Below are 25,932 nucleotides of genomic sequence, written 5' to 3' on the forward strand. Positions count from 1 at the left end.
CCAGGAAACGCGTCCTTTAAAACACGTCCGAAAGCAGCATGCTCAGTCCGGGAAACTCGCGGAGCTCGGTGCAGTGTTGAACACAATCCCCCCCTTCAGTGTTTGGAATGGTACGGTCCATTTCCTACAGAGGAAAGAAGTCAACACGGTTCAGTCAGTTACAGTGGAATGAAGTCAGTAATTACCGTTATCATGAGTGAACTCAACCAGCAAACAAACAAACAAACAAACAAACAAACAAACAATTATTACTTACAGAATGTTACACTTTCCCATGACTATTATTATTATTATTATTGTTGTTACTACTACAGCAATCTTTCTGCTGGATATTATCAAATAATAAACAAATTTAAATCAGATCCAAAGTTTGCATATCCCTCCCTGTATCTAACTGAAATGTGCTCGAATACCTTTTCTAACCAGCCAGTTTATTGTCACTCTGTCAGATTATTGTCAGATTAGTTAACGCTACATTAAAAAGAAAATGTTTTACAGAATGGGTTTTGAACATACAACAGTTGCACTAGAGTGATATTACTGAAATGGCTGAGGTGAAATTATTATTATTATTATCTCATCTCATTATCTGTAGCCGCTTTATCCTTCTACAGGGTCACGGCAAGCTGGAGCCTATCCCAGCTGACTACGGGCGAAAGGCGGGGTACACCCTGGACAAGTCGCCAGGTCATCACAGGGCTGACACATAGACACAGACAACCATTCACACTCACATTCACACCTACGCTCAATTTAGAGCCACCAGTTAACCTAACCTGCATGTCTTTGGACTGTGGGGAAACCGGAGCACCCGGAGGAAACCCACGCGGACACGGGGAGAACATGCAAACTCCGCACAGAAAGGCCCTCGCCGGCCACGGGGCTCGAACCCGGACCTTCTTGCTGTGAGGCGACAGCGCTAACCACTACACCACCGTGCCGCCCTATTATTATTATTGTTATTGTTGTTGTTACTACTACTACAGCAATCTTTCTGTTGGATATTATCAAATAATAAACAAATTTAAATCAGATCCAAAGTTTGCATATCCCTCCCTGTATCTAACTGAAATGTGCTCGAATACCTTTTCTAACCAGCCAGTTTATTGTCACTCTGTCAGATTATTGTCAGATAAGTTAACACTACATTAAAAAGAAAATGCTTTACAGAATGGGTTTTGAGTGTATAACAGTTGCACTAGAGTGATATTACAACACCTGGTTAGTAGTCTGTTGAGACATGGCCCGTTATAAATTTGCTGTTACCAGGCAATTACCAAGAACTGTATTATTAGGGTCGGTGTCTGTGTTGTAGCAGTGTACTAGCAGCTAGCTAATGTCAGCAACATCATAGCTGGTATGTTACTGTAGCAATGTTTACGTTCAGTCATTTGGATGACTGTTAAAACCTTTCAGTCTCAAGTTTTTCCTTTACTGGATTTACTAGTTTACTGAGCTAGCGCGCTCGGGCAGGCTGGGAGCGAGCTACTGTTGTTGACATTAGCTAGCTTGACCTTCAAAATGGCGGACATCGGGGCGTCACGTCACCTGTGACGTCACGTCAAAAACCTCTATACCTTGCTCAAGGGCACCTCAGCCCAAGGCTGCCCCACATCAACCTAACTGCATATCTTTGGACTGTGGGGGAAACCAGAGCACCCTGAGGAAACCCACGCAGACACGGGGAGAACATGCAAACTCCACACAGAAAGGCCCTCGCCGGCTGCTGGGCTCGAACCCAGAACCTTCTTGCTGTGAGGCTGCAGTGTTAACCACTACACCACCAGTTGCTGGTTAGTGGTATTGCGTTGTTGTTACTACTACTACAACACCATTATTGTTGTAGTCGTAGTAACAACAACAACAAAAAATAATAATAATATTATTATTATTATTGTTACTACTACTACTACATCAATCTAAGCAATCTTTCTGTTGGATATTATCAAGTAATAAACAAATTTAAATCAGATCCAAAGTTTGCATATCCCTCCCTGTATCTAACTGAAATGTGCTCGAATACCTTTTCTAACCAGCCAGTTTATTGTCACTCTGTCAGATTATTGTCAGATAAGTTAACACTACATTAAAAAGAAAATGCTTTACAGAATGGGTTTTGAACATACAGCAGTTGCACTAGAGTGATATTACTGAAATGGCTGAGTTGAAATTATTATTATTATTATTATTATCTCATCTCATTATCTGTAGCCGCTTTATCCTTCTACAGGGTCGCAGGCAAGCTGGAGCCTATCCCAGCTGACTACGGGCGAAAGGCGGGGTACACCCTGGACAAGTCGCCAGGTCATCACAGGGCTGACACATAGACACAGACAACCATTCACACTTACATTCACACCTACGGTCAATTTAGAGTCACCAGTTAACCTAACCTGCATGTCTTTGGACTGTGGGGGAAACCGGAGCACCCGGAGGAAACCCACGCGGACACGGGGAGAACATGCAAACTCCACACAGAAAGGCCCTCGCCGGCCCCGGGGCTCAAACCCAGGACCTTCTTGCTGTGAGGCGACAGCGCTAACCACTACACCACCGTGCCGCCTTATTATTATTATTGTTATTGTTGTTGTTACTACTACTACAGCAATCTTTCTGTTGGATATTATCAAATAATAAACAAATTTAAATCAGATCCAAAGTTTGCATATCCCTCCCTGTATCTAACTGAAATGTGCTCGAATACCTTTTCTAACCAGCCAGTTTATTGTCACTCTGTCAGATTATTGTCAGATAAGTTAACACTACATTAAAAAGAAAATGCTTTACAGAATGGGTTTTGAGTGTATAACAGTTGCACTAGAGTGATATTACAACACCTGGTTAGTAGTCTGCTGAGACATGGCCCGTTATAAATTTGCTGTTACCAGGCAATTACCAAGAACTGTATTATTAGGGTCGGTGTCTGTGTTGTAGCAGTGTACTAGCAGCTAGCTAATGTCAGCAACATCATAGCTGGTATGTTACTGTAGCAATGTTTACGTTCAGTCATTTGGACGACTGTTAAAACCTTTCAGTCTCAAGTTTTTCCTTTACTGGATTTACTAGTTTACTGAGCTAGCGCGCTCGGGCAGGCTGGGAGCGAGCTACTGTTGTTGACATTAGCTAGCTTGACCTTCAAAATGGCGGACACCGGGGCGTCACGTCACCTGTGACGTCACGTCGAAAACCTCTATACCTTGCTCAAGGGCACCTCAGCCCAAGGCTGCCCCACATCAACCTAACTGCATATCTTTGGACTGTGGGGGAAACCAGAGCACCCTGAGGAAACCCACGCGGACACGGGGAGAACATGCAAACTCCGCACAGAAAGGCCCTCGCCGGCTGCTGGGTTCGAACCCAGAACCTTCTTGCTGTGAGGCAGCAGTGTTAACCACTACACCACCAGTTGCTGGTTAGTGGTATTGCGTTGTTGTTACTACTACTACAACACCATTATTGTTGTAGTCGTAGTAACAACAACAACAACAACAACAAATAATAATAATATTATTATTATTATTGTTACTACTACTACTACAGCAATCTAAGCAATCTTTCTGCTGGATATTATCAAGTAATAAACAAATTTAAATCAGATCCAAAGTTTGCATATCCCTCCCTGTATCTAACTGAAATGTGCTCGAATACCTTTTTCTAACCAGCCAGTTTATTGTCACTCTGTCAGATTATTGTCAGATAAGTTAACGCTACATTAAAAAGAAAATGTTTTACAGAGTGGGTTTTGAACATACAGCAGTTGCACTAGAGTGATATTACTGAAATGGCTGAGTTGAAATTATTATTATTATTATTATTATTATCTCATCTCATTATCTGTAGCTGCTTTATCCTTCTACAGGGTCGCAGGCAAGCTGGAGCCTATCCCAGCTGACTACGGGCGAAAGGCGGGGTACACCCTGGACAAGTCACCAGGTCATCACAGGGCTGACACATAGACACAGACAACCATTCACACTCACATTCACACCTACGGTCAATTTAGAGACGCCAGTTAACCTAACCTGCATGTCTTTGGACTGTGGGGGAAACCGGAGCACCCGGAGGAAACCCACGCGGACACGGGGAGAACATGCAAACTCCGCACAGAAAGGCCCTCGCCGGCCACGGGGCTCGAACCCGGACCTTCTTGCTGTGAGGCGACAGCGCTAACCACTACACCACCGTGCCGCCCTATTATTATTATTGTTGTTGTTACTACTACTACAGTAATCTTTCTGCTGGATATTATCAAGTAATAAACAAATTTAAATCAGATCCAAAGTTTGCATATCCCTCCCTGTATCTAACTGAAATGTGCTCGAATACCTTTTCTAACCAGCCAGTTTATTGTCACTCTGTCAGATTATTGTCAGATAAGTTAACACTACATTAAAAAGAAAATGTTTTACAGAATGGGTTTTGAGTGTATAACAGTTGCACTAGAGTGATATTACTGAAATGGCTGAGTTGAAATTATTATTATTATTATTATTTTTTTTTTTATAAAAACCTTTATTCGTCACATGCACACTTCAAACACAGTGAAATTCATCCTCTGCATTTAACCCATCTGAAGCAGTGAACACACGCACATACACCCAGAGCAGTGGGCAAGCACACCAGACCGCCCGGGGATCCATACCTTGCTCAAGGGCACCGCAGCCCAAGGCTGCCCCACATCAACCTAACTGCATATCTTTGGATTGTGGGGGAAACCGGAGCACCCGGAGGAAACCCACACAGACATGGGGAAACTTGGTGCTGCAGTGGAGAGGGTGAGCAGCACCAAGTTTCTGGGTGTGCACATCTCTGAAGACCTGTCCTGGAGCAACAACACCGCATCACTGGCCAAAAAAGCCCAACAGCGTCTGTACTTCCTCCGCAAACTGAGGAGAGCAAGAGCCCCGGCCCCCATCATGCACACTTTCTACAGAGGCACCATCGAGAACATCCTGACCAGCTGCATCACCGTGTGGTACGGCGCCTGCACCGTGTCCTGCTGCAAGACTCTGCAGCGCATCGTGAGAGCAGCTGAGAGGATCATTGGTGTCTCTCTCTCTTCTCTAATGGATATTTATAACTCCCGCCTCACCTGCAAAGCCATCAGGATTGCAGGTGACCCCACCCACCCATCTCACAGCCTCTTCAGCCTGCTGCCGTCGGGGAGGAGACTGCGGAGTCTCCGGGCCAAAACCAGCAGGCTCAAGAACAGTTTCTTTCACCAGGCAGTCAGGAGGCTCAACTTCCTCCCTGTTCTGCCCCCCCTCCCCCCTCTGCCCCCCACCACAGATTCTGCTCGCACACACCCCTGCCCCCCCTTCAGCATCTGACATGTCATCCTCACAGTTCCCCCCCAACACACACACACACACATCTCATCGTTCATTAACACACTGAACTCAGGGACCGCACATCTGACTTTACCTCGCTCATTTGCACTATTCCGCACTACCTCATCTTAACACCTGCTAGTTTGTTTATACTGCTTATTTCATGTTTACCTGATATACCTCAAGTCCCCTTGACTGTTTGGCTATTTGAACCAATTTATGTGTGTGTGTGTGTGTATGTATATATATGAGTGTTTAGTCTATGTCTAGTTCATATCTAGAGTGTTTATACTGTTTATATTGTCTGTTTGAGTGTTTAGTCTGTGTGTAGTTCTTATCTAGTGTTTACACTGTTTATATTGTTTGAGTGTTTAGTCTGTCTTGTTCTTATCTAGTGTTTATACTGTTTATTTATACTGTTTATATTGTTTGAGTGTTTAGTCTATGTCTAGTTCCTATCTAGAGTGTTTATATTGTTTTTTTTTTTCAATTATTCTATTTTTATTTATTGCATTGCCTGTTTGCACCGTGGGTCAGAGAGGACTGATACTTCATCTGTGCTGTATGTCGAGTATGTATAGCATATTTGACAATAAAGTTGAATTGACTTGACTTGAACATGCAAACTCCACACAGAAAGGCCCTCGCCAGCTGCTGGGTTCGAACCCAGAACCTTCTTGCTGTGAGGCAGCAGTGTTAACCACTACACCACCAGTTGTTGGTTAGTGGTATTGTTGTTGTTGTTGTTACTACTACTACAACACCATTATTGTTGTAGTAGTAGTAACAACAACAATAATAATAATAATAATAATAATATTATTATTATTGTTGTTGTTGTTGTTACTACTACTACAACAACAGTAATCTAAGCAATCTTTCTGTTGGATATTATCAAATAATAAACAAATTTAAATCAGATCCAAAGTTTGCATATCCCTCCCTGTATCTAACTGAAATGTGCTCGAATACCTTTTCTAACCAGCCAGTTTATTGTCACTCTGTCAGATTATTGTCAGATAAGTTAACACTACATTAAAAAGAAAATGTTTTACAGAATGGGTTTTGAACATACAACAGTTGCACTAGAGTGATATTACTGAAATGGCTGAGTTGAAATTATTATTATTATTATTGTTGTTACTACTACTACTACTACTACTACTACAGCAATCTTTCTGCTGGATATTATCAAATAATAAACAAATTTAAATCAGATCCAAAGTTTGCATATCCCTCCCTGTATCTAACTGAAATGTGCTCGAATACCTTTTCTAACCAGCCAGTTTATTGTCACTCTGTCAGATTATTGTCAGATAAGTTAACACTACATTAAAAAGAAAATGTTTTACAGAATGGGTTTTGAGTGTATAACAGTTGCACTAGAGTGATATTACTGAAATGGCTGAGTTGAAATTATTATTATTATTATTGTTGTTACTACTACTACTACTACTACAGCAATCTTTCTGCTGGATATTATCAAATAATAAACAAATTTAAATCAGATCCAAAGTTTGCATATCCCTCCCTGTATCTAACTGAAATGTGCTCGAATACCTTTTTCTAACCAGCCAGTTTATTGTCACTCTGTCAGATTATTGTCAGATAAGTTAACACTACATTAAAAAGAAAATGTTTTACAGAATGGGTTTTGAGTGTATAACAGTTGCACTAGAGTGATATTACTGAAATGGCTGAGTTGAAATTATTATTATTATTATTATTATTATTATCATTATTATTATTGTTACTACTACTACTACAGCAATCTTTCTGTTGGATATTATCAAATAATAAACAAATTTAAATCAGATCCAAAGTTTGCATATCCCTCCCTGTATCTAACTGAAATGTGCTCGAATACCTTTTCTAACCAGCCAGTTTATTGTCACTCTGTCAGATTATTGTCAGATAAGTTAACACTACATTAAAAAGAAAATGCTTTACAGAATGGGTTTTGAGTGTATAACAGTTGCACTAGAGTGATATTACTGAAATGGCTGAGTTGAAATTATTATTATTATTATTATTATTATCATTATTATTATTGTTACTACTACTACTACAGCAATCTTTCTGTTGGATATTATCAAATAATAAACAAATTTAAATCAGATCCAAAGTTTGCATATCCCTCCCTGTATCTAACTGAAATGTGCTCGAATACCTTTTCTAACCAGCCAGTTTATTGTCACTCTGTCAGATTATTGTCAGATAAGTTAACACTACATTAAAAAGAAAATGTTTTACAGAATGGGTTTTGAGTGTATAACAGTTGCACTAGAGTGATATTACTGAAATGGCTGAGTTGAAATTATTATTATTATTATTATTATTATCATCATTATTATTATTGTTACTACTACTACTACAGCAATCTTTCTGTTGGATATTATCAAATAATAAACAAATTTAAATCAGATCCAAAGTTTGCATATCCCTCCCTGTATCTAACTGAAATGTGCTCGAATACCTTTTCTAACCAGCCAGTTTATTGTCACTCTGTCAGATTATTGTCAGATAAGTTAACACTACATTAAAAAGAAAATGTTTTACAGAATGGGTTTTGAGTGTATAACAGTTGCACTAGAGTGATATTACTGAAATGGCTGAGTTGAAATTATTATTATTATTATTATTATTATCATTATTATTATTGTTACTACTACTACTACAGCAATCTTTCTGTTGGATATTATCAAATAATAAACAAATTTAAATCAGATCCAAAGTTTGCATATCCCTCCCTGTATCTAACTGAAATGTGCTCGAATACCTTTTCTAACCAGCCAGTTTATTGTCACTCTGTCAGATTATTGTCAGATAAGTTAACACTACATTAAAAAGAAAATGTTTTACAGAATGGGTTTTGAGTGTATAACAGTTGCACTAGAGTGATATTACTGAAATGGCTGAGTTGAAATTATTATTATTATTATTATTATTATTATCATTATTATTATTGTTACTACTACTACTACAGCAATCTTTCTGTTGGATATTATCAAATAATAAACAAATTTAAATCAGATCCAAAGTTTGCATATCCCTCCCTGTATCTAACTGAAATGTGCTCGAATACCTTTTCTAACCAGCCAGTTTATTGTCACTCTGTCAGATTATTGTCAGATAAGTTAACACTACATTAAAAAGAAAATGTTTTACAGAATGGGTTTTGAGTGTATAACAGTTGCACTAGAGTGATATTACTGAAATGGCTGAGTTGAAATTATTATTATTATTATTATTATTATCATTATTATTATTGTTACTACTACTACTACAGCAATCTTTCTGTTGGATATTATCAAATAATAAACAAATTTAAATCAGATCCAAAGTTTGCATATCCCTCCCTGTATCTAACTGAAATGTGCTCGAATACCTTTTCTAACCAGCCAGTTTATTGTCACTCTGTCAGATTATTGTCAGATAAGTTAACACTACATTAAAAAGAAAATGTTTTACAGAATGGGTTTTGAGTGTATAACAGTTGCACTAGAGTGATATTACTGAAATGGCTGAGTTGAAATTATTATTATTATTATCATTATTATTATTATTGTTACTACTACTACTACAGCAATCTTTCTGTTGGATATTATCAAATAATAAACAAATTTAAATCAGATCCAAAGTTTGCATATCCCTCCCTGTATCTAACTGAAATGTGCTCGAATACCTTTTCTAACCAGCCAGTTTATTGTCACTCTGTCAGATTATTGTCAGATAAGTTAACACTACATTAAAAAGAAAATGTTTTACAGAATGGGTTTTGAGTGTATAACAGTTGCACTAGAGTGATATTACTGAAATGGCTGAGCTGAAATGGAAGCATGTCCTCACACACCACACATGAAGTGACCGAGCCCTGGTTTGGTTTCGCTTTGTGTGTGTTTATGATCCCACTGCGAGTGTAAACAGCGGGTGAACAGTTGGCGTGCTGTTTTAATGAATGATGTGGCATTACATCAGCGCTGTGCCACTGTTATCTTTGCCCTGCAGTCGGTGGTGTAAAGGAGGACAAAACAGTTCAGGGAAGTTTCCTGAGAAATCCAAACATTCTGGCTAAGCCTATCACAGCCACTACAGCAACACAGCACACCACCTCCCTCCCTCCCTCAGCGACCTGCTCCACTGCGCTCCATCGCCTCTCATGCTTACTCACAGGAACCAACCTCTTCGCGATGTCCATGAAGGCGGATTTTTATTCATTCCTGGGTTAAACGGCTATGTAGCGGAGACTATGGACTTTGTTCGTGTATAGTAATGCGCGGTTTCTGTTGTAAGAAAACAAACAAGCTTAGCTGTCTGTCGTTGCTATGGAGAGCCTGCGCCTGTCGGGCCGGGCCGGGTAGAGTAGGCCCGAGCAGCGCCTGCGTGCTAGAGTTGCGCCTCAAACCGGAGGAAGGAACACCAAGAGCGGACTACTCACACACAAATAACCGGTGCATTAGCTCTTTCATATCCGAGACCTCACAACCATTAAACCACGGCTGTCTGTTTAGCCACAGGCTAGTGCCAGGGCTTTATGGAATGAATAAAGTTTCGACCTCTTTTTTTTTTTTTTTTTTTAAATTTAGCAGTTCTGAATTGTTCAAAGTTATCCTACGAAGCTTTGGCTAGCCAGCCGTTAGCTTGGTGGCTAATTAGTGGCTCTGGGGCTGCGTTAACAGCAGATAAACATATTTGACAGTCATACTGATGTTGAAATAAAAACCAAATTATATAAAACGACTCGACTGTTGGGTTCATTGTCTAATCTAGTTATCAGAATAAACACATGTCGCATTGAAGCTTTAGTTCATTTGAACTGTATTTAGTGTTTTGCTCGGACACTCCCATTCTAATTAGCGTGCTAGCTTTCTTCGGCGAGGCTGGATGGAGCTCAGGCATCGGGTTCGGTGTGTAGCTAGCTAATCTCACCTCTGTTATTACGGGTAATAAGCGTACAAACAATGTGTTAATGAACTTGACGTGTAGAGAGGATGAAAAGCAAATGGTTTAGCAGGATTTTGGGGAATGCTTTAGTGTTCTTGACTTGGCCAGCCGGTTCTCTGAGCTAATTTCGTTTAGCTAGCTTGGCAAGATAGATCTCGAAGGCAGTGGTGCTAGGAAAATACATTTATAAAAGTCATACCTAATGTAATAGCTCGTAGGTTTGTCTGGGAACTAACCCGAAGAGTTTTTATACATTTCGAAAGAGAGAAAGTAAGCAAGCTGTTGACTCGAGTGAGCAGCCAGCGGGTATTGTTTTGGTTTGTTGTTGTTGTTTTGTCAGTGTCTAGTGTAGAGTTGTTTTCTTTCTCATCTAGCTGTGTATGGCTTTTTGTTTTTAGTCGTTTTAAATCAGGACACAGCGTGAGGACTTTCTGATTGCCTTCTATTTAAAGGCGACTTGTTTATTATAAAGATGTTTGTTTTCCTCCTTGTTACAGAAGACTGCACTTGCACCACAAGACTAAATTATTAGCAAACAGACTCTGCTGATGTTCCCAACATAAGGATAGCTGGTTTTGGGGTTGCCCTAAAACTGCTCTATGGTAAGAAAACTTTGCTGTCAACTGTAATTTACTTTTTACTATCCTCTATTACAGAGAACAGGGTCACATTTTTGCTCTTCTTGGAGTATCTGTGCAGCCAGTATATAGTTTTGCTCAGATAAGCTGGAAAAGTGACACACGCTTTGGTTTCCTCAAACTCAAAACGTGCTATGCTTTGAGTAGTCCGACTTCTGCTTCTACACTCGGACGTCCACTTGGTTTTGCTGGATCAATAGGCTGAGGTCATTACAGAGGGAGAAATAAAGAAGTCTCCAGCTATTCTGTACAAAGTGTCCATCCTGAGGAGTAATATCATCCTTATCACGGAGTCTTTTTATTGCCGAGTGAGTCAGATCGTATCCTCTTCCTGTAAGCTGTTGGATGACACATTGTTTTGTTATCGAGACAGCACTCGGTGAGGTGTCAACGAAGACTGTGATTAAGAAGTTGATGACTCAGTTATCAGTAGAGTGGACTTTTGCGGTCTCTCGATAGTTTCCGCCTTGTTAATAAATAGAGTTGCATTATAATAATAATAATAATTTCTCATTAAAGCTTGAAAGTCTTAAACTGACGCTACCTGATGGTTCAAGGGTCATTTCTCAAAGCATGTCAGACTCTCGGACACGGTTGTCTTGGGCTGCGGTTGGGTTAAGTTCAAAATTTTAGGCTTGATCATGCAACAACGGGAATGGACTTCTGTGATTTAAATGAGTAACAGCCATGTTAGATCTAGGCTAAATTTGTAGTTCGTGGGTCAGCATTTATTTATTTCAGTTTGTTTACAAATTACAGTAAGGGAAGTAGGGTCATTCCATGTCAAATCTCCGAATGCTCCCATTCGACCGTCTCAGATTTGGCTCAAAAAATTCCAGGAGGTTCACACACTTCCCAATCGGAAAAGTCCAAATTTTAGCTCCCGACTCCTTATAGTTTTGTCATTAAAAAAAATATATTTTTGCAACTAACCTCGGACCCGTTTTGAGCAGAGTTTTTTGAGATTGCTGTATCTAGAAAAGTATTTAAGCGAGGTCCTTCAAATTTTCAAGGGTCAAAATCTGGCACCAGTACTTGTAGAGTATGGACTTTTACGTGTGCTTTTGGTTTATCATAGATTTCTGGGGGCTTGAATTTGCTCGGAAATTCTACACTACGCTCTGTGGCAGCATATTTGAAGGACTGTGGAAAGTGCGATTTCAAAGACAGAGGCTTGATATTGCACATACGCTTTCCCGTATACAGTGGAGGAAATAATTATTTGATCCCTTGCTGATTTTGTAAGTTTGTCCACTGACAAAGAAATGAACATTCTATAATTATCTCCACCAAGGAGGTTATGTTTTAGGTAGTGTTGGTTTGTTGGTTTGTCTGTTAGCAACATTACGGAAAAAGTTATGAACGGAATTTTTTCCAGAGGTGTGACTGGGCACAAGTAACAATCCATTAAATTTTGGCGGTGATCCGGATCACCTTCTGGATCCTGGATTTTTTTAAAGGATTCTTGGCGGAGGTCTGCGCTCTCCGAGTGCTTTTCTAGTTTTAATGGTAGGTTTATTTTAACTGTGAGAGACAAAACATCAAAAAGAAAATCCAGAAAATAACTTCATATAAAAGATATAAACTGATTTGCATTTCTTTGAGTGAAATAAGTATTTGAACCCTCTAGCAAACAAGACTTAGTATTTGGTGGCAAAACCCTTGTTGGCAAGCACAGCGGTCAGACGTTTCTTGTAGTTGATGACCAGGTTTGCGCACATGTCGGGAGGAATTTTGGTCCACTCCTCTTTGCAGATCATCTCTAGATCATTAAGGTTTTGAGGCTGTTGCTTCACAACTCGGAGCTTCAGCTCCCTCCATAGGTTTTCTATGGGATTTAATCAAGGGTGGGTGTGGCTGCAAGTATTTGACTGTGTGAAGACAGTTCAGTTGATTGAATGAGCCAAGTCAGGTGTGCTGCTGCATGGCTGGAATGAAAACCTGCAGCCACAAGGCCCTTTATGGATCAGGTTTGACACCCCTGGGTTAACTGGTGACTCTAAATTGACCGTAGGTGTGAATGTGAGCGTGAATGGTTGCCTGTGTCTAATGCCGCTTTTCCACTACCAACGCGGCTGAGTCGGGCCGAGCCGTGCCATGCTGAGTTGGGCTGAGTCGAGCTGAGTGGGGCTGTTGGAGTTGCATTTCAACTACAACCGCGCTGAACCGTGCTGGCTGGAAGTGGGTGGACACATGGGTGGAGTTAGCGAAAGTGGGTGGACGTCATGTGATGTCGTTAGGCGGCGCAAACAGTGACATCAGTGACCTTTTAAGCGGTAGTCTCACGACCCGGATAGTAAACAATAAACATGGAGGACATGGAGTCGTTAGTGTTGCTGGTCTTGGTGCTGTGGCTTGTTGTCACCAACAACGCCAACAGATACTGGCAAGAGCGTATAGATGAGGCGAGGCGCATAAGGCTTCAGAAATTCTCGTAATTCTTCTTCTTCCGGGTTTACGGTGTTTACAGATCCCAGCGTGCTCGCGGGGCATGTGAGGACACTCCTCCTCACCAATCAGTGCACAGGGGAGTGTCTCCTCACGCCCCTAGCCCCACTCGGCTTGGTTTGGCTCGCTTCAGCCCCACTCCAAAACCGTGCGAGTTTTGGGTGCTGAGTAAGGCTGAAGCGAGCTGAGTCGTGCTGTTCTGAGGTAGTCGAAACACGAGCCGTGTCGGGCTGAAGTGAGCTGAAAAAGGGTAGTGGAAAAGGGCCATATGTGTCAGCCCTGTGATTACCTGGCGACTTGTCCAGGGTGTACCCCGCCTTTCGCCCGTAGTCAGCTGGGATAGGCTCCAGCTTGCCTGCGACCCTGTAGAAGGATAAAGCGGCTACAGATAATGAGATGAGATGAGAAAAATCATTCAATCTGACCAAGGGTCAAATTTTTCTTCCCATCTTTTCAGTCAGGTGTTGAAACAACTACATGTTAAGCACAACAGGGCTTCAGCCTATCATGCGCAGAGTCAGGGGGCACTTGAGCGTTTCCATCAGATGCTGAAATCGCTGTTGCGTGCTTATTGTGTTCAGATGGGGGGAGACTGGGAAGATGGTTTGCCGTGGTTAATGTTATCTGTGAGAGAGGTATCTCAGGAAAGTACTGATTTTTCACCCAATGATTTAGTTTTTGGACATACTGTGTGTGGGCCTCTGTCTTTGTTGTATGAACAATGGAAAGAAACAGAACCACCAAAAAACCTTACTGATTATGTTAATGGATTCAGACATAGACTGTATGTGGCTGGGGAACTGGCAAAGAAAAATCTGTCATCTGCACAGGGTAAAATGAAAAGATTGTTTGAGTGTCGTGTGTTTAGTGTGGGAGACCAGGTATTGGCCTTATTGCCTATTGTCAGCTTGCCCTTCCAGGCTAGGTACACTGGCCCACACAAAGTCTTGAAAAGAGTGTCTGAGCTAAATTATATCATAGCTACCCCTGATCGCAGAAAGACAAGTCAACTTTGTCATGTAAATTTGTTGAAGCCCTATTACTGTCGTGTGTCTGGTCTTTCTGAAGTGAAGTCTTCTTCAGAAGATGTTTCTCCGGCATGTCCTGTGGCGAGAGTGTCTGTTATCTCTGACCCGCAGGTTGTGGCGTCTGAATTGGAGGATGGGTTGCCTTGTCCTGATTTCGCTGTATTACAAGGTCGTTTGAAAAATTCAGAAACGTTGCGTAAGTTGGATGTTTTGTTGGCCCGCTTGTCGGCATCTGAACAGACTGATTTGGCTGAATTAATTTGAGAGTTCGCCTGTTTGTTCAGTGGCTTCCCTACGCAAACACACGTTATTGAGCATGACATCGATGTGGGTGATGCCACGCCGGTCAGACAGCGGTTTTACCGTGTTAGTCCTGACAAGTGCAAGTGTTTGGATGATGAAATAAAGTACATGTTGGAACATGGGATTGCGGTGCCATCTTTATCCAGTTGGGCTTCGCCTTGTCTTACAGTTCCTAAATCTGATAACACACTGAGGTTTTGTATCAATTACCGCAAGGTAAACGCGTTAACAAAGCCTGATGCTTTCCCGTTGCCTCGCACGGAGGATTGTGTCGATCAGGTGGGTTTTGCCAAGTACGTGAGTAAGTTTGATCTACTGAAGGGGTATTGGCAAGTCCCACTGACCCTGCGAGCACGGGAAATTTCATCGTTTATTACACCAACTGGGTTATATTCCTATAACGTTATGTCGTTTGGGTTGCGTAACACACCGGCAGCATTCCAGCGGCTTATGACCAACGTACTGGGAGACCAAGAAGGTTGTACAGTGTACTTGGATGATGTGGTGGTGGATTCTGATACTTGGCCTTCTCATCTGGAACGTATCCGGGCTCTGTTCTGTCACTTGGCTGAGGCGCGTCTCACCGTCAACCTCGCAAAGTGTGAGTTTGCTAGGGCGACGGTGACGTATCTAGATCGGGTGGTCGGGCAGGGTATCGTTCGTCCAGTTGAGGAAAAAGTTAAAGCCATTGCACAGTATCCAGTGCCTGTAACAAAAAAAGAACTTATGCGTTTTCTGGGGCTAGTGGGCTACTACAGATGTTTCTGTAGGAATTTTTCTGAGGTAGTTGCTCCACTGACTGACTTGTTAAAGGGCAAAGTTAGTTTTGTTTGGTCTTCTGTTTGCCAGCAGGCTTTTCATACTATAAAGACATTGTTGTGTGGAGCTCCTGTTCTAGCAGCACCACGGTTTGACCGACCATTCTCCTTGCAGGTGGATGCCAGCCACGTTGGGGCGGGTGGTGTCCTCCTGCAAGCTGATGATTTGGGTGTGGAGAAACCAGTGAGCTTCTTTTCAAAGAAATTTAATTCTTACCAGCTGAATTATGCCACCATTGAAAAGGAAGCATTGGCCCTGTTGTGGGCGCTGAAGCATTTTGAGGTTTATGTGGGTTCTGGGGTTGTGCCTGTAGTGGTCTATACGGACCATAATCCTTTAACATTTCTCAATTCAATACAGTGTCCTAATCAGAGACTGATGCGTTGGTCGCTAATGCTGCAGTCATACTGGTTAGACATGCGGTACATCAAGGGCTCTGAAAATGTGGTGACGGACGCATTGTCCAGAGCTCCTTGTTAACTGTCTGATTCACTGTTATTTTGTCTGTTATGTTGTTTGTGTCCTTGCCCCTTCTCTTCTCCCTCTTAAATTGCTTCCCACTGGTACCAGGGTGCTGAGGTTGGGGTGTGGTGGCAGGGGTACTCAAACATGGTGGATGGTGGCATCAGTGAGTGCCAGGTCAGTTTTGTGCTTAGTAGACGATAACATTGTTAGCTTATGTTAACAATATTATGTTTTAAAGGATAATTAAAGCCATCAAGTTTAACTGTTTAGTTGAACTGTGTTGAGGGGTGTTCTGGTCCGGGGTGGAACCCTGTTTTTAAGGAGGGGGGTGTGACGGCCTCCTGTGCTAGGGCCTGGCTGTGTGCTGTTTCCTGTTTCTCTCTGTCTCCCTGTTTTTTGCAGGTCTGATTGACAGGTGTTCTGAGTAATTGGGTGCCTGGTGATTGGGTGTGCCTGAGGAGAGAGCACGTCATAAAATGGCTGCTGCGGGTTCCCGTGGAGTCTCTCTCTCTCTCTCCTTGTCTTCCCGGCACCACGTCTTTTGTTTGTGTTGGCTTTGGCCTTGTTTTTGCTTTTTAGTTTTGCACCTTACAACATCCTGCATTCAACACTTCACAATCATCCAACAACAAACATACTGATACCACTGACTGTATATACATAAAGTAGATATTTGTGTTATTTTGGGTTAAATAAATTATTTTTAAACGTTTGCACGTCTCCCGTCTTTTGTCTTGGCCAACGAGCCGGGTCATGACACACTCCATGACCTTAATGTGCTTCTTCTTGAGCTACTCCTTTGTTGCCTTGGCTGTATGTTTTGGGTCATTGTCGTGCTGGAAGACCCATCCACGACCCATTTTCAGCGTCCTGGCAGAGGGAAGGAGGTCGTCACTCAGGATTTTACGGTACATGGCCATGTCCATTCTTCCGTTGATGCGGTGAAGTAGTCCTGTGCCCTTAGCAGAGAAACACCCCCAAAGTATAATGTTTCCACCTCCATGCTTGACAGTGGGGATGGTGTTCTTCGGGTCATAGTCAGCATTTTTCTTCCTCCAAACACGGCGAGTTGAGTTAATGCCAAAGAGCTCGATTTTGGTCTCATCTGACCACAGCACCTTCTCCCAATCACTCTCAGAATCATTCAGGTGTTCATTGGCAAACTTCAGACAGGCCTGCACATGTGCCTTCTTGAGCAAGGGGACCTTGCAGGCACTGCAGGATTTTAATCCATTACGGTGTAATGTGTTACCAATGGTTTTCTTGGTGACTGTGGTCCCAGCTGCCTTAAGATCATTCACAAGCTCCTTCCGTGTAGTTCTAGGCTGATCTCTCACCTTTCTCGTAATCACTGATACCCCACGAGGTGAGATCTTGCGTGGGGCCCCAGACCAGGGTCAACTGATGGTCATTTTGTATTTCTTCCATTTTCGAACTATTGCACCAACAGTTGTCTCCTTCTCACCCAGCTTCTTGCTTATGGTTTTGTAGCCCAGTCCAGCCTTGTGCAGCTCTAGTCTTGTCCCTGACATCCTTAGACAGCTCTTTGGTCTTGCCCATGTTGGAGAGGTTGGAGTCTGATTGATTGATTCTGTGGACAGGTGTCTTTTATACAGGTGTCAATTTAAGACAGCTGTCTTTAATGCAGGTAATGAGTTGATTAGGAGTGTCTAACTGGTCTGTGGGAGCCAGAACTCTTAATGGTTGGTAGTAGGGCTGGGTATCACCAGATACCTCACGATACTATGGCGATATTTTGCCCACGATAACGATAATATCACGGTACAGCGATTCTGCGATAATCGATATATTGCAAGAAATTTCAACCACATCACGATATCTGTGTCACTGAAGAAAATCAGAATTTATTGACCACTGTAAAATTACATTTCACATACATAACTACACACTCTTGCCAGACATATATTTGTCTCTATTCCATTGCTGGCAAAACCAAGAGTTGCTTCACTACAACATACAGAAAATTCCCATTTCTGTGCTAGTATTCTCAACTTTTCTGTAAGCATGGACACATCAGTGCTGCTTAACAAGCAGAATCAAATTGTTTTATGAAAACTTAAAACTTGCACTGCAGACTGCACATACATTTCAGTGCTAACACTAATATCAATTTGTTCTTTGTAAACTTGAGAACATATACCGGAGAACATTTAACTTGTGCTTATTTTGCAGGAACAACACACTGTCTGAAACACATTGAAAAGTGCAGTGGGCAGCTTAGTCTCCTACTGCGCATGCGCGAAGCGTACTGCGCATGCGCAGAACACATGAATTAGCAAGTTCTCATACAGACCGGTTTATTATTCAAAACAAGACAAATTATTTGACTCGGCCAAAGACTCGACCAATACGCACAACAAAACATAAAAATCGGCAAATGCGTGAAATACTCACCGATTTTCTATCAGCCCAGCTGATCGGTAGGACAAAACTACTGTTGAATTTTCCTACCCTCCTGGATTTCGCGCATGCGCAGTAGGCTTGGTAGGACAAATTAAAGAGGTAGGATAACTTTACAGAACACCGGCTCACTGTTTTTTTTTTTCTCTCCTTTCCTTTGGAATCCAAAGTGCCTCCAAACATCTGCCTTAAAGTTCGGCGGCGTCTCTAGGTTTACGTTAACAGCCATGCTTGCTTGTTTTTTTTCCTCACTGCAACCGCCGGGGAAAAAAAGAGAAGAAGAAGAGTGCCTTGCAGTGAGGGAGCGGCACAGCGACACCTCGCGGAGCGGAGGTGCGGAAGTCGTACTTAATTTACAACCCGTCTGAAACATGATTTATTATTTGAAAAAATATCGATATTCAAATTTTGAGTATCGATATTGAATCAGAAGACAAAGTATCGCGATATATCGCCGTATCGATATTTTTGCACACCCCTAGTTGGTAGGGGATCAAATACTTATTTCACTCAATTAAATGCAAATCAACTTATATATTTTATAAAATGTGATTTTTCTGGATTTTCCTTTTGATATTCCCTCACTGTTAAAATAAGCCTACCCTTAAAATTATAGAGACTGTTCATATCTTTGCCAGTGGGCAAACTTACAATATCAGCAAGGGATCAAATAATTATTTCCTCCACTGTATACTGTGTACTTTGTATTCTAAAACTGCCCCTCTGTGATGAGCGGTTTGGAAGATATTTAAAATTTAAAAATGGAAAAAATTAATTTGGTGACGTTTTTGGCATGTTATAGCAAAAAAAATGACAGCATCCACCAACATAAAATTGACTGTTTTAGAAAGATTAGATGTCTGTTTTTAGCATATCCAAAATTTGTGATGGTGTTCTGCCTTATTTTTGCAAAATGACTTTTTGAAAATGTGGTGTTCGCATACACGCACAGCATTCATGGCCTATGAAAGCATTTCCAAATGCTAACAAAATGCCCGGAATTTATGACACACAGCTTAAACTCAACAAAATGCTTCATTTGGTTGATGGTAAACTATACCTGAAGGATAACCTATGTGCAACCTTTAGATACTGAAATATTGGAGCTCCAAAATGGGTGAAAACTGAAACTTGTTTTCATTACATTTCTGTTGTACCATAATTTAGAAGAAAAAGCAACCTGTATGCTTCAGTTAGTATTTATCCATGATAAAAAGTCTTTGACAGTCCAGCAGAATTGATTATTATGATGACGGCACGGTGGTGTAGTGGTTAGCACTGTCGCCTCACAGCAAGAAGGTCCGGGTTCGAGCCCCGTGGCCGGCGAGGGCCTTTCTGTGTGGAGTTTGCATGTTCTCCCCGTGTCCGCGTGGGTTTCCTCTGGGTGCTCCGGTTTCCCCCAGAGTCCAAAGACATGCAGGTTAGGTTAACTGGTGACTCTAAATTGACCGTAGGTGTGAATGTGAGTGTGAATGGTTGTCTGTGTCTATGTGTCAGCCCTGTGATGACCTGGCGACTTGTCCAGGGTGTACCCCGCCTTTCGCCCGTAGTCAGCTGGGATAGGCTCCAGCTTGCCTGCGACCCTGTAGAACAGGATAAAGCGGCTAGAGATGATGAGATTATGATTAATTATTTATGACCCGTGTTAGCATTTGGAAATGCTTTCATAGGCCATGAATGCTGTGCGTGTATGCGAACACCACATTTTCAAAAAGTAATTTTGCAAAAATAAGGCAGAACACCATCACAAATTTTGGATATGTTAAAACCAGACATCTAATCTTTCTAAAACAGTCAATTTTATGTTGGTGGATGCTGTCATTTTTTTGCTATAACATGCCAAAAATGTCACCAAATTAATTTTTTCCATTTTTAAACTTTAATATCTTCCAAACCGCTCATCACAGAGGGGCAGTTTTAGAATACAAAGTACACAGTATATATGGGAAGGTGTGTGTGCAATATCATATGGGCGGCACGGTGGTGTAGTGGTTAGCGCTGTCGCCTCACAGCAAGAAGGTTCCGGGTTCGAACCCAGTGGCCGGCAAGGGCCTTTCTACGTGGAGTTTGCATGTTCTCCCCGTGTCTGTGTGGGTTTCCTCTGGGTGCTCCGGTTTCCCCCACAGTCCAAAGACATGCAGTTAGGTTGACGTGGGGCGGCCTTGGGCTGAGGTACCCTTGAGCAAGGTACTGAACCCCTGACTGTTCCCCGGGCGCTGTAGTGTGGCTGCCCACTACTCTGAGTGTGTGCGTGTGTTCACTGCTTCAGATGGGTTAAATGCAGAGGATGAATTTCACTGTGAAACTTCTTTGAGATCGCACTTTCCACAGTCCTTCAAATATCCTGCCACAGAGCGTAGTGTAGAATTGCAAATTTCTGAGCAAATTCAAGCCCTAGAATTCTATGATAAACCAAAAGCACACATGTAAAAGTCCATACTCTACAAGTACTGGTGCCAGATTTTGACCCTTGAAAATTTGAAGGACCTCGCTTAAATACTTTTCTAGATAAAGCAATCTCAAAGTGGCTCCCCAAAAAACTCTGCTCAAAACGGGTCCGAGGTTAGTTGCAAAAATATTTTTTTTTATGACAAAACTATAAGGAGTTGGGAGCTAAAATTTGAGACTTTTCCGATTGGGAAGTGTGTGAACTTCCTGGAATTTTTTCAGCCAAATCTGAGACGGTCGAGTGGGAGCATTCGGAGATTTGACATGGAATGACCCAGTAAAGTAAAATAACATTGCTTCAAACGTCTTTTTAATATTCTCCATGACTTGTAACAGTATTGTCTCGTGGCCAGTCTGGAAGCTTTTCTATTCAACTCCTCAGCATAACAGCCCAACGTTGCATTCAGTCTTAACTTGTAATTTCCATATAGGAAAAAAGAAAATACCCTTTCAACTCAATTCCTACTCATCAACTTGGGATGGCCTCCTCAACCTTCATTTCATTTCTGCCGAAGAGGGCTCTGACCCACCAAAGGATCGGGCGTTTCTTTTTCAGCAAGTGCCGTCAAATCAATATGGCTGCTCATAGCATGAACACTCAGACATATTAGCTTGTTAAATCTCTAAATCTGACTATACAGTTCATCATTTTGTGAATGTAAATATATTTCACTCCAGTGGTTCTCAACCGGTTTTTTCTTCAGGACCCACGTTTTATGTCGGACATCGAGTCATGACCCAGCGCTACACTAAAGTTGTTTATCATATGGAACTAAACAAAGAAATGCATATTCATTTTGAATAATAAAATTTATCAATGCTTCTAATAATTACCCACTGCATAGGCCTAATAAAATGGATAATCATTTACTATCTCAGATAACAGGAAAGAAATCAACTTACATATTACGTTGTTAATTGTACCTTATAAGTACACAGTGGTAAAATATTAGTTTATTAAATGCAATGCACATGCTTTATCAAGTACAAAGTTAATTATTCACATGACACAAATATGAAAATGGAGGATGACACAATCGGATACAGCTGTTGATTCGTTTAATTCGAGTGCATAATAGTCACTTGCGTAAATGCGTGTTAAGGTCTGCTGCTTTGTGTCCTCGCATTCTTCTCACTTAGGTGTCATTGGAGATCGCAATATAAATATAATATAAACGGGAATGGACTTCTATGATTAAATGAGTAACAGCCATGTTAGAGCTAGGTTAAATTTGTAGTTTGTGGGTCAGCATTTATTTATTTCAGTTTGTTTACTGGAACTCTAATGAGTGCTCAAGTTCAGGTCATTTTAGAAATGTCAGGTTTGGTTGCTGATGAGTAATATTTGGGTTCAGACAGTATCTTCATAGGCTATATTGGTGGTTTACATTCAGAACTTGCTGTGTTTGGTCTGGACGCATCAGGCTCGGACAGGTGTTCTTAGGTTTCTTGGTCAGGACGTGTTTAAATTTTAGACCCTGATTTGATGTACAGAAGCTGTGTATTTCCAATTTTGAGAAATTGAAATCACTTATCCATTAGTTTTGATGGCACGTTCCTTATCGTTTGTAAAAAAAAAAAAAAAGTCATTATGGTGTTGTTGTTATAGTTTTATCAAGAAGACCTTGTGAATGTGTACATTTAATCGTGAACTGATTTGACTGTCGTTTGATCTCGTTTATTGGGTTTTCCTCTGACAGTGATGATGAATACATTGCCTCTGGTATCTAGGACACAGTTCTTCTTGCTTAGTTGAATTTTATTTAGTATGTATGTTTTTACCTTTATGTCCGTGATCATTTATAGTGCACTCCATAATAGAAATCATTGTTGGAAAACTGTTGGGGGTGGCGGTGAAAGGTGATCTTTTTCTGCAAGTCAGCAAAGAAGATCCTTACATTGCATAATGTTTATCTGCACTGTTCAAATTACTTCTGCATGAATGAACGAAACAAGCCCAAAATCTGGGTGGAAACATAATGTAGTAAATGCAATAAAACATGCATGAGATATCTACAACAAGCACCAAATGGCATGTATAAATGTTCAACTATTTTCTCTCCGCAGGGGATAAAGAAGTTAAATCATTTAAAGTGTATTATTTGAAATTGGACAATTGTGAGAACTAGAGAACATGCCTCCAAGGCCATCGTCTGGAGAATTATGGGGCATCCATTTGATGCCCCCCAGGATTTTGGTGGACTGTTTGCTGCCCAATGGCATGATCCTAACCCTGGAGTGCCTCCGTGAGGCCACACTTATTACCATCAAACATGAACTGTTTAAGGAAGCACGAAAGTTCCCGCTCCACCACCTGTTGCAAGAGGAAGCCTCATACATCTTCGTCAGCGTAACACAGGAAGCTGAGCGGGAAGAGTTTTATGATGAGACCAGGAGACTCTGTGATCTCAGGCTCTTCCAGCCTTTTTTAAAAGTCATCGAGCCTGTGGGAAACAGAGAGGAGAAAATTCTCAACCGGGAAATTGGTAGGGACTTTTTTTTTTTCTCTCTCTCTCTTCTACTAATTATGGTAATAATTGTTTGTTATACAAGGAATTCAAACTTAAAGGGGAACAGAGGGCAATATATAGAGTAAATATAACAATAAAACACACATTAACGAACCTTATTCAAGACTTACAAAAGTTTTTTGTTCTAAGGTTGGAAAGTTATAGTGTTTTGAAAGTAGCTCGAGCAAACTATTTCCGCAGTTTGAACAGCCCGCCATGATATGATATTAATTTTATCCAATCAGAATGCACGTTCATTTTCTCTGCGTAACACTCATGACGTATGTATGTGCCCAGTTGTGTTGGCTCATTGAGGTTGGGACTAGCACGTGTGAATCGGAAAGTAGGATGAATTGTAAGTGATCGGCTACACAATGCCACAGTGTGTTGCTTTCGGGTGTAATAACAGGACCGATGGAAAGCATAACGATCCTCCAGACGTGTCTTTTGCGGGATCTCTTCGTATGATTCGACAGAGCTGTCGCTTTCACTTAATGCGCCCGACGCCATGATTACACGCTTCTCTCCTAGTGCAGTGGGTAGGGCTGACGTCACGGTCTTTTAAAAATGGCGACTCTTGTGCCGTTTAGCGTACCGACTATTATATTTACAATTACCAAGATATTTCGTTGTTTTCTAGTATATAAATTTGATAGAATACTTAAGAATACGTTACTTTGTCACATCAGCAACTGTATATATTATATTTGGTACCCCTTAAAGAATGAAAGCACTGATCTGTCAGCAATTTATCATCTTATATTTATCACAAACGCACTGCAAGTTATTGGAGAAGTGTGAATTTAACTGTAATCTTGAAATCCAGACTTGTATCATTTGCTAGAAAGATGCATGTGATTCGTCAACAAAACTGATTAAGAACTGCCTGCTTTAACAGAAAGAGGGAATTTCATGTTGAACAAATATCTAACCACTGACCAGTACTTATCAGCAAATATGAAAAATGCTTTAATAATGTTTGAAGATGGAGTTCCATGAAGTTGTATTTTCATGATATTTTTTCCCCAAGTCAGTGACTATATATTGCTTCAGAATGCTCATTTCTGCACATTATTTTTTTCACGGTCCGGTTTCCATCAAATCGTACACTCTGATTGGCTCACGAGCGTTCCGGAATCCTACGATCTGGACCCCGGTTATGGACCTTTGGCGACTCGTTCGTTCACGATGACAACAAACATAGTAGCAATTTTTTGTCAACATTTATTTTTGCATTTCTCAGTATAATAGCATTAATTTTACAGCATGGATAGCGATAACGACAGTGTTCACAGCGAAAGCGAGTTTTACTACCCTGAGAAAGACGAAATAAAAGGAAGCATTTCAGGAAAAAGCCGAAAACCTGTAACTGTTGCTAACGCCAAGCAAATCCAGCAGTTTACTGAGGAGCAAAGGGCAGAAAATACAACAAAAAAGACGACCTACGACCTCAATGTCTTTGGGAAGTTCTGTCGAAACCTTAAATGAAGGTCGAACAGTGGAAGACGTACCTGGCGAAGTACTAAACATGTTGCTGTGCAACTTTTGCATGTCCGCAACAAAGAAAAATGGCTGTATACGAGCCTTCCTCATTCACGTCTTTCCAGAGAAGTATCCAGTGCGATCTGAAATATGGTTTCCCTTTCGGGTGCTCTCATTTTCTGTTAGAACTTGGTAAAGGAAAAAAAAAAATATATATATGTATGTATAATATATTTACCAGCTTAAGGTTGGTCTGTATCATGAAATACCGTGACCTCGGCCCAGAGGCTTCGGTCAGTATTTTCAAGACCTCGGTCATGGTATTTCATGATACGGACTTCCCAGCTGGTAAATAATATATATGTATTTTATTTATCCTGCTGCAAACCAGTGCATGGAATATACAGAAATGCATAAAGCTAAGATCGCAACCTTTAAGATTCTGAAGCTTGTGGCCCAGAGATGTGTATAAACGATATCGGACACTACGGCCTGTGATTAAGCTGAGATTAAAGTCCCTTTCACATACGAAACCCATTAATGTATCAGGTAAAAACAACACGGGATCAATAACAAATTTCCATTCCCAGTCAGTCCTCCATAACAGTAAAGCAAAGGGTGTCATGTATTCCCGTCTAACTGTATTACACCGCGTTCCAAATTATTATGCAAATTGGATTTAAGTGCCATAAAGATTAAATTTTTTGTTCTTCAATTAAACTCATGGACGGTATTGTGTCTCAGGGCTCTTTGGATCACTGAAATCAATCCCGAACGCCTGTGATAATTAGTTTGCCAGGTGAGCCCAATTAAAGGAAAACTACTTAAGAAGGACGTTCCACATTATTAAGCAGGCCACAGGTCTCAAGCAATATGGGAAAGAAAAAGGATCTCTCTGCTGCCGAAAAGCGTCAAATAGTGCAATGCCTTGGACAAGGTATGAAAACTAGATATTTCACGAAAACTTGAGCGTGATCATCGTACTGTGAAGAAATTTTTGGCTGATTCAGAGCACAGACGGGTTCGTGCAGATAAAGGCATAATGAGGAAGGTTTCTGCCAAACAAATTCATTGGATTAAGAGAGCAGCTGCTAGA

General features: G+C 41.2%; 1 protein-coding gene across 1 annotated transcript in view; it reads left to right on the plus strand.

Annotated features, from left to right (window-relative positions):
* The first annotated feature begins 9,467 nt into the window (after positions 1-9,467).
* pik3ca (phosphatidylinositol-4,5-bisphosphate 3-kinase, catalytic subunit alpha) overlaps positions 9,468-25,932 on the plus strand; it is a 54,271-nt gene continuing 37,806 nt past the window's right edge. Inside the window, exons 1-3 of the mRNA XM_060941552.1 lie at positions 9,468-9,781; positions 10,772-10,876; positions 22,912-23,330. Of these exons, the coding sequence (XP_060797535.1) occupies positions 22,979-23,330 (352 nt within the window). The 5' untranslated portion in view covers positions 9,468-9,781; positions 10,772-10,876; positions 22,912-22,978. The remainder of the gene's footprint in view (positions 9,782-10,771; positions 10,877-22,911; positions 23,331-25,932) is intronic.

The sequence above is a fragment of the Neoarius graeffei genome, chromosome 15, assembly GCF_027579695.1.
Source record: "Neoarius graeffei isolate fNeoGra1 chromosome 15, fNeoGra1.pri, whole genome shotgun sequence".
Classification (NCBI taxonomy): Eukaryota; Metazoa; Chordata; class Actinopteri; order Siluriformes; family Ariidae; genus Neoarius; species Neoarius graeffei.